At 40.7% G+C, this 16,946-nt stretch overlaps 1 protein-coding gene across 2 annotated transcripts in view; it reads left to right on the top strand.

The window, feature by feature from the left end:
* Nucleotides 1-16,946, top strand: part of SERGEF (secretion regulating guanine nucleotide exchange factor) — a 265,437-nt gene that overhangs the window by 82,675 nt on the left and 165,816 nt on the right. Inside the window, exon 11 of one of the 2 annotated variants that reach the window (XM_063437926.1) lies at nt 10,578-10,736. In XM_063437926.1, coding sequence (XP_063293996.1) covers nt 10,578-10,736 — 159 coding nt within the window. Of the gene's footprint in view, nt 1-10,577; nt 10,823-16,946 lie in introns of those variants that run through there. The other variant, XM_063437927.1, reaches the window with a different exon arrangement.

Below are 16,946 nucleotides of genomic sequence, written 5' to 3'. Positions count from 1 at the left end.
CACAACCGTTCCTTAGGGATGAGCAATTCAAAGACAGCTGCAGTATGACGGAAAAAATGTCTGTGCCAAGCCCAAATTGCCTTCCTTAAGCTAAAACGTAGATATGGCATAGCAGAAGGTCCACAGAAATGATCAACCATTTGTAATTTGAATCAAAACTAAAAATAATTTGCCCAGAATTTAGCTCCTCGTAGCTCTAATGCTTGACCAAAGGGCTAGACCAGTAGTAGAACTTTAATAAAATTCTTAACCACGAGTATCCGTGATTTGGCTAAAATGATGTACGCGACGCCGAGCTCTTTCGGCATTTGTTTCTGAAACGTGTGTTAGTGTAAATATCACAGATTGCAAGCTTGTTTAAGTAGCGTCCTCAATAACCTCTGTTTAACGCTTCAATAGTTTGTGTCTTTTTTGTATCCTGTTAATCTCCTTCATTACAATGGTAAAGTGTTGTGCTATGTGTTGGCACGATATAAATGCCAGTACTAAAGAAAATAATTACTTTTAAATGTGGCTGTGTCACCTACTTAGCTTTTACAATAAAAACTACACCCTGGCTTGTGTCTGTGATTTTTCATTGTGGGATTGCTTTATGGAAATGTATTGACCATTTAACCTCAGAAACTCTAGTTGCACCCAGAAGGCACCCATATGAATCACAGCCCATCTCTTGTGCAAGATGTACTTAAAGGAACACTGTACTTTTAAGAAGACAAAGCTGTATTACAAACAGTCTAGTGTCCCTCTGCCCCTGTAGTCCCTCACCTGTCAGATAAATGGTTAAATAACATACCTGATTTCAATGCAGAGGTCCCTCCTTTTCCGTCGATGTGCATGCGCAGTGAGCACTGGACGTGCATTAGGCATTTCTCATAGGAAAGTATTGACTCAATGCTTCTTTGTGTGATTTTTCAACACGCTATACATTCGTTTTACGGAGTCAAACTCTGAAACTAGAGGAAGCGCCTCCGGTGGCCGTCTGGTAGACAGTGACTAGAGACAGTCATCAAACTTTAACACTGCAATGTTTCACATCGCAGAGCTAAGTGGGACAGGGACACTGCACTCAGACCAATCCCATGAGATGAAATGGTCCAGGTGTCTGTAGTGACTTTTTAACGTCAACTGCCTAATTATTTGGCTTCAAGTTGGTTTTTCCTAATTTTGGAGCCAGACCTACGTTTGTTTTTCCATAGTCCTGGCAGCTAGTGGCGGAAATACTGCGGTCGCAGGGGGCGCAGCTGTGACTGGGTCAGTCACTCCAGGGTGTCAGGATCTTACCTGATGTGGAGTCGTATGTGCAGAGTTATACGCTCACCCTTGCAAATAAACACAGACCAAGGTGACCAGGTAAGAAGCCACGGGGGCTGTGCAGGATATAGCTCCAAGTCGCAGTACAGGCAAGGACAAGCAGAAGTGTAGTCGTGGAAAGCCAAAGTCAGGGGAAGCCAGAGATCAGAATAAACTATGAGAAAAGCCAAGGTCAGGAGCCGTCTGGAGAACACTGGATCAAAAAACACAAATACAGTCTCTCTACCAATCATAAAATTGAAAAATGATTTCCTAATCTCTGTTTGGATATTACATTCCATATGAATCACAGCCGTATGAAATGCATCACAGTAACTGCACTGCACAAACATCCGGGATGTAGCTATCACTGATATAATTCTTCAAAACCCATGCAGAAGAGCTTGCCGATAGCCAGTGGCCATAATATTTGTAGCTTTGGTACCCAGTAAGGCCAGGGAAGGGAGACCATTTAGAATGTAAGTTAAAGCAATTCACCTGTTTTGTGCTACAGAGAAGGTAATACTCTTCTGGCACTGAGGTAATAAAAAGTTTTAAAACTTGGTAAAAGTTTAAAAAAGTGATATTTTTTTTAACCCTTTAAACGCCGATCTCATAATTAACCCTGTGATCAGCCTGATTAGGGCTTTTAGTACATTTGTACTAATATTAAATAAAAAATGTTTAGCCTTTTTGTCAGTTGCAGCAACCCAAATCTCCCTTAACCCCTTCCCTGCTGCCGTGATCACTGTACTGTACAGTATCGCTGCTGTACAGTACCGTACCAGTGATCGCTGTGATCAGAGGGCTCTCTTATCACGGTGACTTTTCTGGTGGGGTTATTTTTATAAAAAAAACAAACAAAAAAAAAAAAAAAACCTTTAACCCCATAAGTACTGATCGCACGTGTCTAAACTGCGATCAGTCATTTTATTTTTAATTTTCGGTTTCTTTGGGTTATGGAGGGGGGTGGGAATAACGTAATTACCCTCTTAGCTATTAAAGTTTTTAGCATTAAATTAGTCCGCCCCTAGAATGGAACGGCTATTTCGCAGAGGAGGCATACGCCATTCTAGCAGGCAGTAATAGTGGCACTGTGCAAGGCAGTGACACTATCACTGCCTCTGATATTGAGCCTATGAGCGAGTCCTCAAGTGATGGTGCCCCACCACCTACAAGAGGACACTCAGAAAGCCCAATGCCAGATGGAGACTGGGTGCCCCCAAACCTGAAAGCCCCAGAAATTCCCACAATCACGGCAAGCCCTGGCATCACTGTTATGGTGGATGCTTGTGAGCCAATGAAATATTTTGAGCTGTTTATGTCAGAAGACATTTTTCAGCTAATGGTTGAGCAAACCAATTTATTTGCCAATTAATATCTCACTGCAAATCCGGGTCACATTATAGTCTGAGCAATATGTGGCACCCCACGGATCTTGCAGAAAAGCGCACATTTTGGGCCCTAACTCTAGTTATGGGTATGATTAAAAAGCCGAGTATCAGGTCCTACTGGTACAAGCACCCTATCCTGGCTACCCGTCTTTTCACAGGGGTTATGAAGAGGGATCGCTATGATCAGCTGCTGCGTTTCCTCCACTGTAACAATAATGCACTGTGCCCCCCAATAAACGACCCATTGTTTGACAGGCTCTACAAAATTCGGCCCCTAATCCAACTCCTGTCAGACATATTTAATCAAAATACTGAGGTTTTATTGCACTAACTAATATCAGGATTATTACATTTCCTGTGAAAATGGAATTCATGTGTGTAAAAAAACACAAATAAAAGTATAATCGCTACATGGGTACTGCATGTCTGTTAAAGTGGCTAGACCAAACATCTCAAATTATTCTATATGGAATACCCTGGGCTGCCTACTTTTAAAAATGCTACGCCAGCATGGGTGCAATTTTATCTCCTGGGCTGCCATACTGTCTCAAAAGTGAAATAGGCCCAGAAAATCACTTTGTCAAACTTACAAACTAAAAAGGGCATCTAACATATTTGGCCCTGTGAGTTAACTAAAAAAAAATTGAATAATGGTATGTGGGGGTACTATTCGTAAAAGAATGTGTAATCAAAATTCTGAGGCTTTATTGCACTAACTCATATCAGGAATATGAAATGTCCTGTGAAATTTTTGTTAATATGTGTGAAAAGCACCAATAAAACTATAACCGCTATGTGGGCCCTGCATTTCTGAGAAAGTGGATAGACCAAACATATGAATACACACCATTTAGAATTCTCTGGGTTTCCTACTTTTGAAAATGGTATGCCATAATAGTGGAAATGTTATTACCCAGGCTGCCATGCTCTCTCAAAGGGGACATCAGCCCAGAAAATCACTTTGTCAAATTTCAATGTGTAAAAACATAAATGGACAAGCTGTATATTTGACCCCCGTAACTTTCCAAAACCCCATAAAACGTATACATGGGGGGTACCTTTGTACTTCCGAGTACAAAAAAAATCCGAACACCAACTTTGGCTACAGTTTGTGACTAAGTGGCTACTACCGAAAACTGTACATAGCCCATTTTGAATGCACTGGGATGTCTACTTTTCCAAATGGTGTGCCATGATGGGGGTAATTTTCATTTCTGGGCTGCCATATGGTCTTAAAGGTAACCTAGGCCCAGCAAACCAATTTACCAAATTTCTATGTGTAAAAAAAAAAAAAGTAATGGGCAAACCATATATTTGGCCCTGTAACTTTTCAAAACTCCATAAAACCTGTACATGGGGCGTACTGTTTTACGCATGATACATTGCTGAATACAAATATGAGCAATTTATTGCAGTAAACCCTAACAGTATTATGACATTCACAGTTAAAATGCCATGCAAAATAAATTTTAATTTTTCAAACTTTTTTATATTTTTTCAGATAACATTGAGTTCCATATATGAATATTTGATATGAAATGAAAGCTGTGTTTCTCCTGAACAAAATGATATATAAAAAGTGTGGGTGCACGTAATGTGAAAGCGGTAAATTATTGTTGCACAGACATATAGTGATGTCGCGAACATAAAATTTTCCGTTCGCGAATGGCGAACGCGAACTTCCGCAAATGTTCGCGAACGGGGCGAACCGCCATAGACTTCAATAGGCAGGCGAATTTTAAAACCCACAGGGACTCTTTCTGGCCACAATAGTGATGGAAAAGTTGTTTCAAGGGGACTAACACCTGGACTGTGGCATGCCGGAGGGGGATCCATGGCAAAACTCCCATGGAAAATTACATAGTTGATGCAGAGTCTGGTTTTAATCCATAAAGGGCAAAAAAATCACCTAACATTCCTAAATTGTTTGGAATAACGTGCTTTAAAACATCAGGTATGATGTTGTATCGATCAGGTAGTGTAAGAGTTACGCCCGCTTCACAGTGACAGACCAAACTCCCCATTTAACGCACCGCAAACAACCGCAAACAGTCCATTTGCACAACTGCAAACTCCCCATTTGCACAAGGTTGGATACCAAGGTAGCCATGTCCCGTTCCTTGTCCTCACTGATGTCATTGAAGGTCTCTTCCTCCACCCAGCCACGTACAACACCAAGGGTCCCTGAAAGGTGACAACAAGCCCTCTGTATTTTTTTTTTTTTTAAATGTACACTACTGTTACACCAGATATGAGTTGCACTGGTGTGACACTGTGCCCTGGCAGGCCCTGAAACGCACACGTGTGAAGGAAACTGACTTCTATTATTTCACAGTCAAATTTCTAGGTTTTCTTTTTAATGTACACTACTGTTGCACCAGATATGAGTTGCACTGGTGTGACACTGTACCCTGGCAGGCCCTGAAACGCACATGTGTGAAGGAAACTGTGATTACACAGAAAAAAAAAAGAGAAAAAAAGCAGACTGATGTTCTAGCCCTAAAAAGGGCTTTTTGGGGTGCTGTCCTTACAGCAGAGATCAGATGAGTCCTTCAGGACTGTAGTGGACACTGAATACACTAGCCTAGCTATCGATTTCCCTATTAAATCAGCAGCAGCTACATTGTCCCTCCTCTCACTAAGAATGCAGCTTCCGGGGGGCGGGGCCTAGCTGTCATGGAGGAAGGACGCACTTCGTGTGAGCTCCCTCAATATCTCACTTTAAGCAGCTATCAACAAGCGAATTTCACCCCAGAAGGGGATGACCCAGCAATGTTGCTCCTACCTGACCGACCCGACATGCTTAATAGCGGTCAGCAACTCGATAGAGTCTTACTTACCTCCGTGTGGCAAGTGTGGCCTGGTGCTCACCGGGCGGGAGAGGCGGCCGATCTCCCGATCCTGGGATGCCCAGGAGCAGCTACTTCCCGGCAGGAGCTCCGTTACCCCCCCCCCCCTCGGACCGGCGGGGGTTATCCCGGTCCACCCCTGAGAGGCTGTCTAGAGCTAATGGACGCACAGAGCACAGCCACCCAGGCTGACATACTCATCTGCGCCTCTCCCAATATGGCGGCAGCCGCGTGTCCTCCTGGTACCAGCAAAGCATGACAGGATATTGAGTCTAAGCTGGACAGACTCTTTAATCAATTTTGGAAGCAAATAACAAGCAGGAAGCCCCAACAAGCTCCACCACAGCCCCAACAAGCTCCACCACAGCTAAGCGAAGCAGTCCCCATTAAAATCCACCAACGCAAAAGGCGTCGAAGACGGGACCGGAGGCACAAAGAGAAATGCAGAGCCTGCCCCACGTCAAGCACTCGCCTCCACCTTAAGCCACCACAATCCCGCACCGTACGTGAAGCACCACCGAGACAGATCCGACCACCCGACATAACAAGCTTCCACCACCTCAAGCCGCGAACCCGGCACTCAGCCAGATACTTGCCTTTGTTGTTCCAGGTATCAGGGACTCCCAGGGTCTGCACCTGGCGCCCATAAGGGATCGGATGAGCACAAGCAGTAAATAGCAGCCTGCCAAGCATGTCCCACTATAGCCGATCCTCCACACCATGCCTTTGATCACATGAACTGCTCTCTGCACATTAACTAATCGTAAAGTTGCAAGCGTTTAAACATGTCATTATTTCACCTCCTAAAGAGTTTATTGTCGTAGTTCCTTAAATGCCTTTACCTTAACCGTTCATGTATTATGTTATTTACTAGTCTCATCTCATGGGGCGACTCACACTTGATTTATAACTAGTGGTGGAGCTGCTGATATAAATACACAGTTGATAACGTGCAAGCTACACCCTAAACATGACAGCCATCTTTCAAAACAATGTACTGCTATATACTCATACCCTCAGTGAAACTAGCCATGATATATGCACGTTCAGCCTAGCATGCTCAAATATAACACACTTCTGTCAAAAAAAAAAAAAAGAATGCAGCTTCCGAATGAATCTAAAATGGATGCTGTCCAGGAGGAGTGAGGGTCTGCTGCTGATTGGCTGGAATGTGTCTGCTGACTGTGAGGTACAGGGTCAAAGTTTACTCAATGATTATGAATAGGGGGCGGACCGAACATCGCCTATGTTCGCCGGGAACTATTCGCTGGCGAACCGTTCGGGACATCTCTACAGACATATAGTCAAATTCTGTGGTTTGTTTACATTTTTTTTTTTTAGCACAACTTCTACATTTTGCTCCGTCCTTAAGGGGTTAAATATGGGTTGCTAAAACAAAAGAATGCTACTTGATTCGCTAGGTTCCTAGAATAAGATTTGATGTATAATAAAATCTCTCTAGTCAGCAGAGTGTGTTATCTGGGTTTCAGCTGACAAGTAGCTCCCAGCACTTGTGCCTGTCTTTAAAAAAAAAACAGAGCATTCAATTTGGACTATTCAGCATGTCATAAGGGATTTTAGGGTTTGCTGAATAAAATGAACCAGGAAAAAAAAGCATATTTGACCATCAGCTGCTTTCAATCTCACACAAAGGAGGATTTGTCGTTTGTTGAAAAGGAGAAAGAAAGAAGCATAACTGTAAAATGTACCAGTGAGCTAAGTATACTAGAATACGTGTGGAATGCGAGCACAGTATTGTCGAAGAAGCATGCATCTTTGTCCCCGGCGACCCAGGCGTTGAGTATATGGGCTTCCATCCGATGGGTTGTACATCTATCACCAGCTCCAAACCCAATGATTTCACTGACTAACAATTAATCCCTAGGTGAGGGACGGCCACCAAAAGCCTTGGACTTTCTAGGGGGAACAGAGTACATCTTGATTTGGACGGTCCTCAGCAATACAGGATTGAAAACCTTGAACAAATTAATAATGGTTCAACACCGACACGAATACAAGGTTACCGATACACAAAACTGCAGCACTTCTACAATACTGTACTTAACAAGACTTAACAAGACTTCACTTCACCTCGTACTTGGAAAAACCGGCCTCACTAAAGCAATATCTCTTTATACCAAAATCTAGTAACTAGTGAACTGAGTGAAAACCACACCTTTAATAGACAGTAAGCAGACATAACAGGAACAAGATTTACAGACAATCAATGGGAAAAGATCTTGACTTCCCACTCCTTCACAGCATATTTCCGCAAGTACCGGCAATATGCTTGAGGTGTTTAGAAGGGGACGGGACAGTTAGAAACATATCGAGTGGAATTGCCCCCGTATAGTTCCATTTTGGAACACGGTCATGTCTAAAATCCAGGAAATATTAGGAGACATGGCGCCAATTCAACACCATCTCCAATTGCAAAATACAAGAAATCTATTTTGAGAATTCTCCTTAACGCTGGCAAAGCTCTAATACCTGCTCTCTGGAAGCAAACTCAGACTTAAAATTGGGAACAATGGTTCGAACGGGTAGAGGATATTCAATCCATTGAATCATTTCAGGCCTCTTTACTAGAACATAGCACAAAACAAGTAAAAATATGGCAACCCTGGTGAGAGTATATGACAAGAAGGGATGCACAAATGAAGGCCGCGTGGGGGTGTAGGCGGGGGCTGGAGCCAGCTCTTCCTTACCCAACCTGCATTCACTTTATTTTTTTTTTCACATATTTTCTTTCTATCTATCTATCTATCTATCTATCATTCACATGACCGAATTACACAACACAGACAATGCGACATCGCATTAGGCTTAATTTCCCTTGAATACTGATAGTTTTGACCTGAAGGTGTATAGGGAGTGGGTGGAAGGAAGGGAGAGGGTGAGGGAGGTGATGGGGAAAACCGTAAAATTCATCAAAGAGAAAAAAGGGGGAAATAAAATAAAGTATTATAACAGATTCATATATATACTCATTGTTGTAATGGGATACGGTATAGTAACAAGATGATATATCAGATTTTTTTTTTGACCCATCGACAATTTGACGATATCTCTCTAGATCTGATCATGAGATTGTAAACCTTGAAAGTCACATTCATCGAATAAGCTGGGAGATGCGAGAAATGCTAATAATGGGCAACTGGGCCTGGTTCATCTCGAAACAGGTTAGGGGATAATGACACAAAACACAAGGTGCATCTTCATAAGGTGATGGACAGACTGCATGCTACCTACCATCCCCTATTCAGCCTTACTGTAGGCATAGGAAATATACAGTATCAGAACCCCTCGTTGGTCTCCATAATTCTGGCTCCAATGGTATAAATAGTTATAAGACCACAGAGCTGTCACCCCCCTCCCTCCCCCTTGTTAGTTAGTCCTCATTAAAGACCTTCAAAGCATTAAACTGGCTAAATGATTCCACAATCTTTTCACAATAAGCATGATAAACACCACTGTAACATAAGTACACTAGTAGATTTATACGAGCTATCAGCTGAAGCACTCTTGTTACCTTAACCCATATATGGGTGAGGGATGCTCCCAAGGAAGATTGGAATATGGAGAAACCTGGAGTACAGGTACATACCCCATGTCTCCACTGGTGCTACTATTCAGAACTCATGTGATGCACAAGAATGCAGTAGCCATTGTAATAAACGGCAATGCAGAAATGTCCATTACCTCATATAATATTTGTATGAGTTTTATGATGTCATAGAGGATGTGAAAATATATTCTAATAAAACATGTTTACAAAAAAAAATATGTGCATCAAACAACATGTGCAGTGAGGATATCACAGAGCTCCACTGCATTAAAACTCACAGTAAAACTCACATTAGTGTTAAATGCATTGCAGCGTTCCAAATCCCCTGACGAAGGTGCCGTTGTAAGCACCGAAACGCACGTCGGGCACTTAGTTGTCACGTTTTCACTCAGTTAGCACTAGGCACGGTTAGCACTTTAGAGTTTCAGTTTATCTATCTTGATAGGGGTTGGGGAAGAGGGCGGCTTTATTTTGACAACTAGATTTCTCTAGCTCAGAACACCTTTGAAGGTGTTACACAGGAGTTTGTTTGCAGTCTCTTGTTTCTTTCAAGAAGGTGCTCATATAGTAGTGGCCTTTACAGCTTAGAACACCCTTGAAGGTGTTATACAGGAGTTAGCTGTGTAAGCTCACCCTCTCTCTAGATTAGAGCACCCATGAAGGTGCTGTCATAGGAGCTGCAGGTTTTATTTACATTGATATCTAGTTTTTTCCTTATTGTATAGTGTATCTAGGAGCTGTCTTGTATATCCATCATTCGATAAGAGCTTCACCAACAAGCACATTACAATTGCACAGTACTATTATTATTTTTTTTTCAATAGCTCTCCTCTATAGACAATAATTTGCTCATTCTCAGCTGGTTTTGCTGAGGATTCGACCCCATTTATATGCAGTTTATGCCTCCAAACAACTAGACAGAGCACTGTTTAGGGGATTCTCCCCTTGTGACATTTCTCTTCAAACTATCAATTGGATTATATCCACAACCAGGAGAGTCACTAAGGGCATCCCATTATAATTCTAAGAGGTAATTGCTTACCACTCGTGTGGTCGTTTTCCTATCAAACTTTAATTTTGGTACACTGCTTGCGATTTTTCATTTATTTAATTAACACTTAGTTACCAACCTGGAATTCCTTACTCTTATTTAGAGTGGGATTTATTCATTTTCTTGGTATTTATTCCAAAGCAATAAAACTGCATGGTTATTTATTAATGTGAGAATTGTCAGGAATTTAAGTAAATTCAAAGTGAATTTCAAATTTAAGGTCAGAATAGTCACCCTGGAGAAATTCTCCCGGTCAATTTTGCTTTCAGTTTGGCTACTCTGACCATAATTTTGAAGAACACTTTGAATTAGCTCCGTGAATTTTTCATGTACAGGGATCTCCTATGAACTGAGATGGAACATAATACTGTGATTGAAGTATGAGGAGGTCATTCCTTCCTGTGATTTGGTTATCTTTCTTCCAGGGAATGCAGTGTTTTCATGGGGATGGAATGAACATGGTATGTGCGGCAATGGCTCAGAAACCAACGTAGAAATTCCAACACAAGTTAACGTCCCTCTTTCTGCGGCTGTGAAGCTGATTGCGTGTGGAGCCGGACACTCCTTGATTTGTGTAACTCCAGGTTAGATTATATGAAACCTTTTGCTCCTGTTACTTTTTTTGTAAATATGGACTTTCTGGTCTTCTCAAATAAACCACTTACCTGAATACATGTGTTAGACTTCAACTTCTGATTGATGTAATCAAACTTTCAAGAGGTTCATGATGACCCTTGGATTAAATACATGTCACTACCCTTCCTACATGTTAAGATGGCATAGTGTCCTATGTTTGTGTATAAAATCCCATACATCACAATTCTACCATTTTCATGTATCGGAAGGAATATATCGTTGTGCCTGGAGACAATTCTACCATTTTTGAGTGGAAAGTAAAACGCATGTCTTACCTGACAATACAGGGACACCGTAAACATGCCCATGACACTCCCATAAACGCACCCACAAAATGTTACCGAAATGCCATGCTATCATGACTAAGCACATAATGACAAAATATGAAAAGCACACAAAATCCATATTTTATATGAAGGAACCCGCATAGTTTATACATCCCCGGATAGCCTGGATCTGAGTGTTGAACATATCCGAAAAAGCGCTCAGATCCCACGAATGCAGCCGAATCGCCACCGGGGTGAAGTTTTGACCAACCGCTTACGAGACGCATGCCCATAGTTTTAGAGGTAGCGGTCGGTCACGTTCGGGAGTTCCAAAAAGCACTAAAAGGTGAACGGTCCCCCTGGCTCATTGGCAGCGTTTGTTCGGGGGATCCATATGAACAAACCTACTGAACAGCGCTCTCCTGGCTTGTTGTGAAAGGAAGCAGGCGTTCGCATAGTTTCACCGGTGTTTGCGTCGTCGAGTGTCCGTCTTAGAGTCTCAGACACTCGACGACCAAGTCCCGCTGCCTGCTTTCCTGCGACAAGATGACAGCCACACAGAGAGAGCACTTAATTCTTGCGGTTTTCTTTGTACTTAATGAACCAGGGGGTGGTCAGTGTTCGGTACTTTATAATACCAAAACGGGTTCCCGAACTGAGGAGGAAGGCAAAAATAGGGGGTTTTGTCCCAGTAAACAATAGCGGAGTCTGCACAGTTTTATTTTCAAACACACAGAGGCTATGGCATTTCAGAGGTTTAATCCTTTACTGCTCATAAATGAGAGCCAGGTGTTAAAGAGTATATCCGTTAGCCATGTTTCAGTCTTTGTAATATGTCGCAATCCCTTATTCATGGCAGATTTATATCATTGTATAAGGGGCTGAATTCTCTGGCAGTACTGTGTGGCTACCCGATTTACCAGCCAAGATTTCTTATATTAAGAGGTACAGTTTATTGAATAAATCCCATGCTGAATCATAGGAGAATGCTTTTTTTCATTTCACCACAATCTACAATTTATTTACTAAAGTGAGAATTGTCGGAATTTAAAACGAATTTCAAATTTAAGGCCAAAGTATCGAACATTGAAGTATAGCTGTAATTTTTTTATCTGCACTATTGTAATGGCTGTTATGCGTCCCATCCTTTTCCAAGAATTCCCTCCCATTGCAGCTATGCAGTGAAATATTGCCATGTCACATATATTAGAGAGCTGATATATATATATCAGTGTAGACTTGAAAAAATCACTTTATTTGTTAAAGCAATTCAAGGTGAACGTTTTGAAGGTCGGAATAGACCCATTTCTTGAGGAAACAGTGGTGCCAACCTTTGCTTAGGCAGTGCGAAGCTTTTTTTTACTGTTGATTACTGTGATAATTAATTTTGATTTCCATTTTGCTATTCATTAAAAAATAACCATAATAGCACACTATTTAATAGGCCAATCTTTGGCTTTCAAATTTTCATTTGATTTCAACGCTCATATTACTGAGCCAGTTGCCTGATGGCTGATGATGCTAAGGCGTTTTCTGTAGATCAAAATAAAATAATAAAGCTATAAGTTGCGCCCTTCTGCGATGGAGACTGTGTCTCACCCAAGCTGTTGCAGAATAGAGGAATAAGACTGCATCGTATTAATCTCTGTTATTCAGTAGCTCAATTACGGTTACTTAGAAACAGCAATTGGGTCGTCTGTACTCTGCTGCCTATATTACACATATTTATGTTGCTAAAAATTGCCACACAGCTCTCCTACAGTGAAACGATATGATTAATGACTAAGCATGGTTCTTCTTAGCAGTGTCTGTGTATTTCCATTCTTTCTGTAGATGTTTAGATGCACTTACCCGGATGCAAAACACAAGGTGTCACCAGCAGGCAGCGGTAATAGAACTGCGTCCCCTGTTATAATGCTTTGGGTGGCTTGAACTTGCAATCAATCGTTGGTACTTTAATTCTATGACACCTACAGACCATCCTGGCAATATTTAGCCATTGCATCTCTTCATTGTAGCCACTTGAAAGACATTCTAAAAGGCTTATAAACATAGAAATATTGTAATGTGGCAATTCTTATTCACTATAATTGTGTGAACATGAAATGTAAATTCTCTACAACACTCTTGTGCATTCCTCTAAAGTGGAGTGTTAGTTTATATTGTGAACTTTAACACAGTATTTTATAATTATTACTAAGACTGGGTCAACAGATCTGCAGATTTTAATCTTGGCTTCGCGTGTATCTTTTCAAAGAAAAAACATTGCAAACATACTTTATGTTGTTACACTGATTTGAAGTCGAATACAAATATAAGCAACTCACATTTAACAGAGCCATCTAAACTGGACACTCAGTGCACTTTAAATAGTGACACTAGACCTTGTCTTTTGTTCCTGCTTCTCTGAAATCTTCTTCTCCTCAGTCACCACAAAGGTTGCAATGTGTAGAGATTGGGATACATGCAGTGGGATTTTGCTTCACTTTAACCTAAAGAAGTTGTCTATAAAGGCAAATTATTGCAGATCCCTTTAATACGGGCAAATAGCCAGTTTATTACTGGTGTCAGTATCCTATATCATTGTTCGCAAATAAATATCTTCTTAATTGTCCCTAATTTCAGTATGTGTGTCTGGTCTATCGACTATAACACTATTTCATGAATCCATTTTGTATTACTATCGCTTGGGTGCCATTTTCCATGATTTCACCCTGTTGACTAATTTATTTTACAATATTCTATTTAGTTATCCCTATCTTTTCCATGTGTGTGTATGAGAAAATATAAAAACACATAAACAAGTTATCAGTCTTCCCTTTTTTATGTAACTATATACTTTTTGTGGTCAGCGTCACCATCTTATTCCCTGACCATTATTCGTGGCAGTTCGGTACCTACCAGCAAAGTGTGAGTGTGAACACAGGGGACACTTTTGAGACATATTGGTGACTGTGAAGGGTAATAGTCATGGATACAGTAGATAGTGAGTGTGTAAACAGGTTCAATGTTACGTTGCTCGATATTACAAAGTGTAAAGGATGGTGTCCAATAGTGGTAGGGAGAATAAACAAAAATGTCATCAAAGATGTTATAGACATTATAATTCATTGCTCTGGTGGGCGCCATAACAACATCCGACTTTGAAGCCATTCCTTTAATCTTTAGTTTGGATTTAAAAAGTAACTGTCACTTCTCTAAAAGTTCCACTATTGAAAAAAAAAAAACATTGTAAATCACATATAATTTGTATTTATCATTATCGTGAGATCCTTCATTTTCTTCAACATTTATAGTAAAGCTTTAGGAAAAGCCATCACAATCCAGTTCAGATAAGGCACAGCCAGAGCAAACATTGCAAATGAAGAGGTAAAATGGAAGCATTGCTTAATTTCTCCACTTCTCTTTAAGATTTCTCTATGCTGACTTCCAGGTACAAAGGAAAGAGCGTATAACAATGATTGACAAGGAGCTAAGATGGAGGTGTCCATTTGAAAGAAAAAGTCTACATTTAAATTTATTTTTTACTCTACACAAATACATATTTGTTAAATAGATTTACTTATACATAATATAAAATTTTTTGCCAGGAGTTATAGCTCATTTTCTATTCAGTGGTTTGATTTCCAGAAAAGCGACAGTACTTGTTTGAAAGGCTACTACAAGGGTTACTCCAAGCACCATGAACATTTCACATACGCCCCGCACATACAGAGTTTAAGCCCTTTGCTGCTGGAGGTGCAATTCTACCTCCATCAACAGAATTAGGACATCATTAACAAACCCGAATGTGATGGGGTGGTAGGGTGATAGGCCTTGTTATACCTCGGCCTACTTCTAAAGTGAGTACTCTGACTGGTCCTGGCACTCATCACTGTCAGCCAGGGTGGTTGTATCGATGATTGGAGACAGAGCAGTGAGGTAATACATTTTGGGAGGAGAGAAACGTGAGAGAGAGGTTATGGAGAGAAGGAAAATTGCGAAAGGCTTTATAAATATATATGTTTAATTATCCTGGCCTAAAATGTTATATGACCCTTTTACATTATTCTTGTCAACTCTCACTTAATTGAATACATCCCTAATACTAGTAGGTCACTTTGGCACTGAGAATGTTTATGGTCATAATTCAAGTTGTTGTCAGACTCTGCTGTATGAGTGCATACTCTTTATTGACATTGATAAATGGCTGCTGGTGGCGACTCAGCCTCTTTAATGAAACTGTTGTGTACAGCAAGGTGAGCAGAGTTTATCAAGACGGTTTAATTAGCACTGTCTGAACAGAGCCAAATACTAGTTCAGCCTTCCATGCAGCCATATAAGCTTTACACCTGACACAATAGAACCGGACTGCATTTTAGGTATTGCACAAGGTGATGGGATGCAGGCAGATTCCTAACCGTTTGATTTACAATAATTTTCTTCCTGTGTGCATTAGCCTACCTGGAGAAAGAGTATTACGTTATGGGCAGATTAGGCAGACAGCTTGGGGGTAATTTTTGCCTTGATGTCGTTACATACTTTCCTGAGATCCAGGCTCACATCTCCAAAACTTAGAACAATGGGATACATTTCATCTTCTCTGCCCCCTGTTGCGACTCTTCAGTTTTAAAAACTGAGGGATTGGAAATATGACATCACACACTACATACCTGACTAGGTGGAGTCACAGGGTGAGAGCTCTATTTATACTGCTGTCTGATGTCAAAACATGTTAGGTGTTTGTTGTGACCTTTCCCCGCGTTTGTTAATTTTTGCTTTGTGCCGATGAAACCTCCTGGGGACATTGAGTGCCTGCAGTGGCGTTATTACTATTTTTTTGTTTTTGTTATATTGATGTCCCACTTGCTATACATTCATTCCTTCTACCTTAGTACCTGATGAGTGAATGGCAAATGGAATATTTGCTCTCCTTGTCTCTGATTAATCGCAGTTTGTCAGTACAGAGCACTCACATTTCTATTTCAAACACAACCTGATGTCACTGTGCATTAATGATGTGTACTGTATGCATGTCACAGAGTGACAGCAGCTTTAATTTATCCAGTAAGGAAATGTCATTTTACTACTTGTTATTGGCATGTGGAGAATTTAGAATAAGGTCAACGTGATTCTGTCATCAAAAATATCATCATTATAGGATTTCAATATCCGGCTTTAAATCACCCTGCAGTTCGTACCTCAAGACTGCAGGCGTCATTAGTCGGATCTAACCCGACCATTGGTTCTGGTGCACTAAGACTTAGCCTTAGGTAGTTCGGGACAAGCACACTTTTGGTCCTTGACCAAAAATATATATAATTCATAGCTCACATTTCTTAGATCAGTTCATAGTTTTCTGATGTTATTTTTAGCTGTTGAATTTTTGTTTGTTTTTTCTTGGTACATCTTATATGCAGTAAAGACTGTAATTTTCAATAAATATCAGTATTCAGTGATTGTGTATAGACACCATGTCCCTTGAGCCATCTTCTACTGCCTCCCATTTCCCCATATTATTGAGAATTGTGGCCTCTTGATCATTTGGAAGACCATACTATCTGTGGATTACTAAAAGACCAGGAGCATAATTTCTCATCTGTGGATGACTAGAAGGCTGGAAATTCCAATCTCTGCATTACAGGAAGTGTGAGGTTCTAATCTCTACATTACGGTTAGAGCAGATGTTCCAGTCTCCACCTACCTGAAAGGTTGATACTCCCATTCTCTGGGTTACTGGAAGATGAAAAGTTGCAGTCTCTATATTATATTTTGTAAGATCATGAAAGATATTCACATTACAACAGATCACCTTGATTAACTGTGATATTTCCTGTTACGCTTGTGAGTGTGGTGTTTTTTTTTTAGATCACAGATCTCTGAGTGTGCACACATTTATAAATCTTTCATTGT

This window comes from Pelobates fuscus, chromosome 12 (assembly GCF_036172605.1).
Source record: "Pelobates fuscus isolate aPelFus1 chromosome 12, aPelFus1.pri, whole genome shotgun sequence".
Classification (NCBI taxonomy): domain Eukaryota; kingdom Metazoa; phylum Chordata; class Amphibia; order Anura; family Pelobatidae; genus Pelobates; species Pelobates fuscus.
Note: the sequence above shows the minus strand (reverse complement) of the source record. Positions and strands in the feature narration are given on the sequence as shown.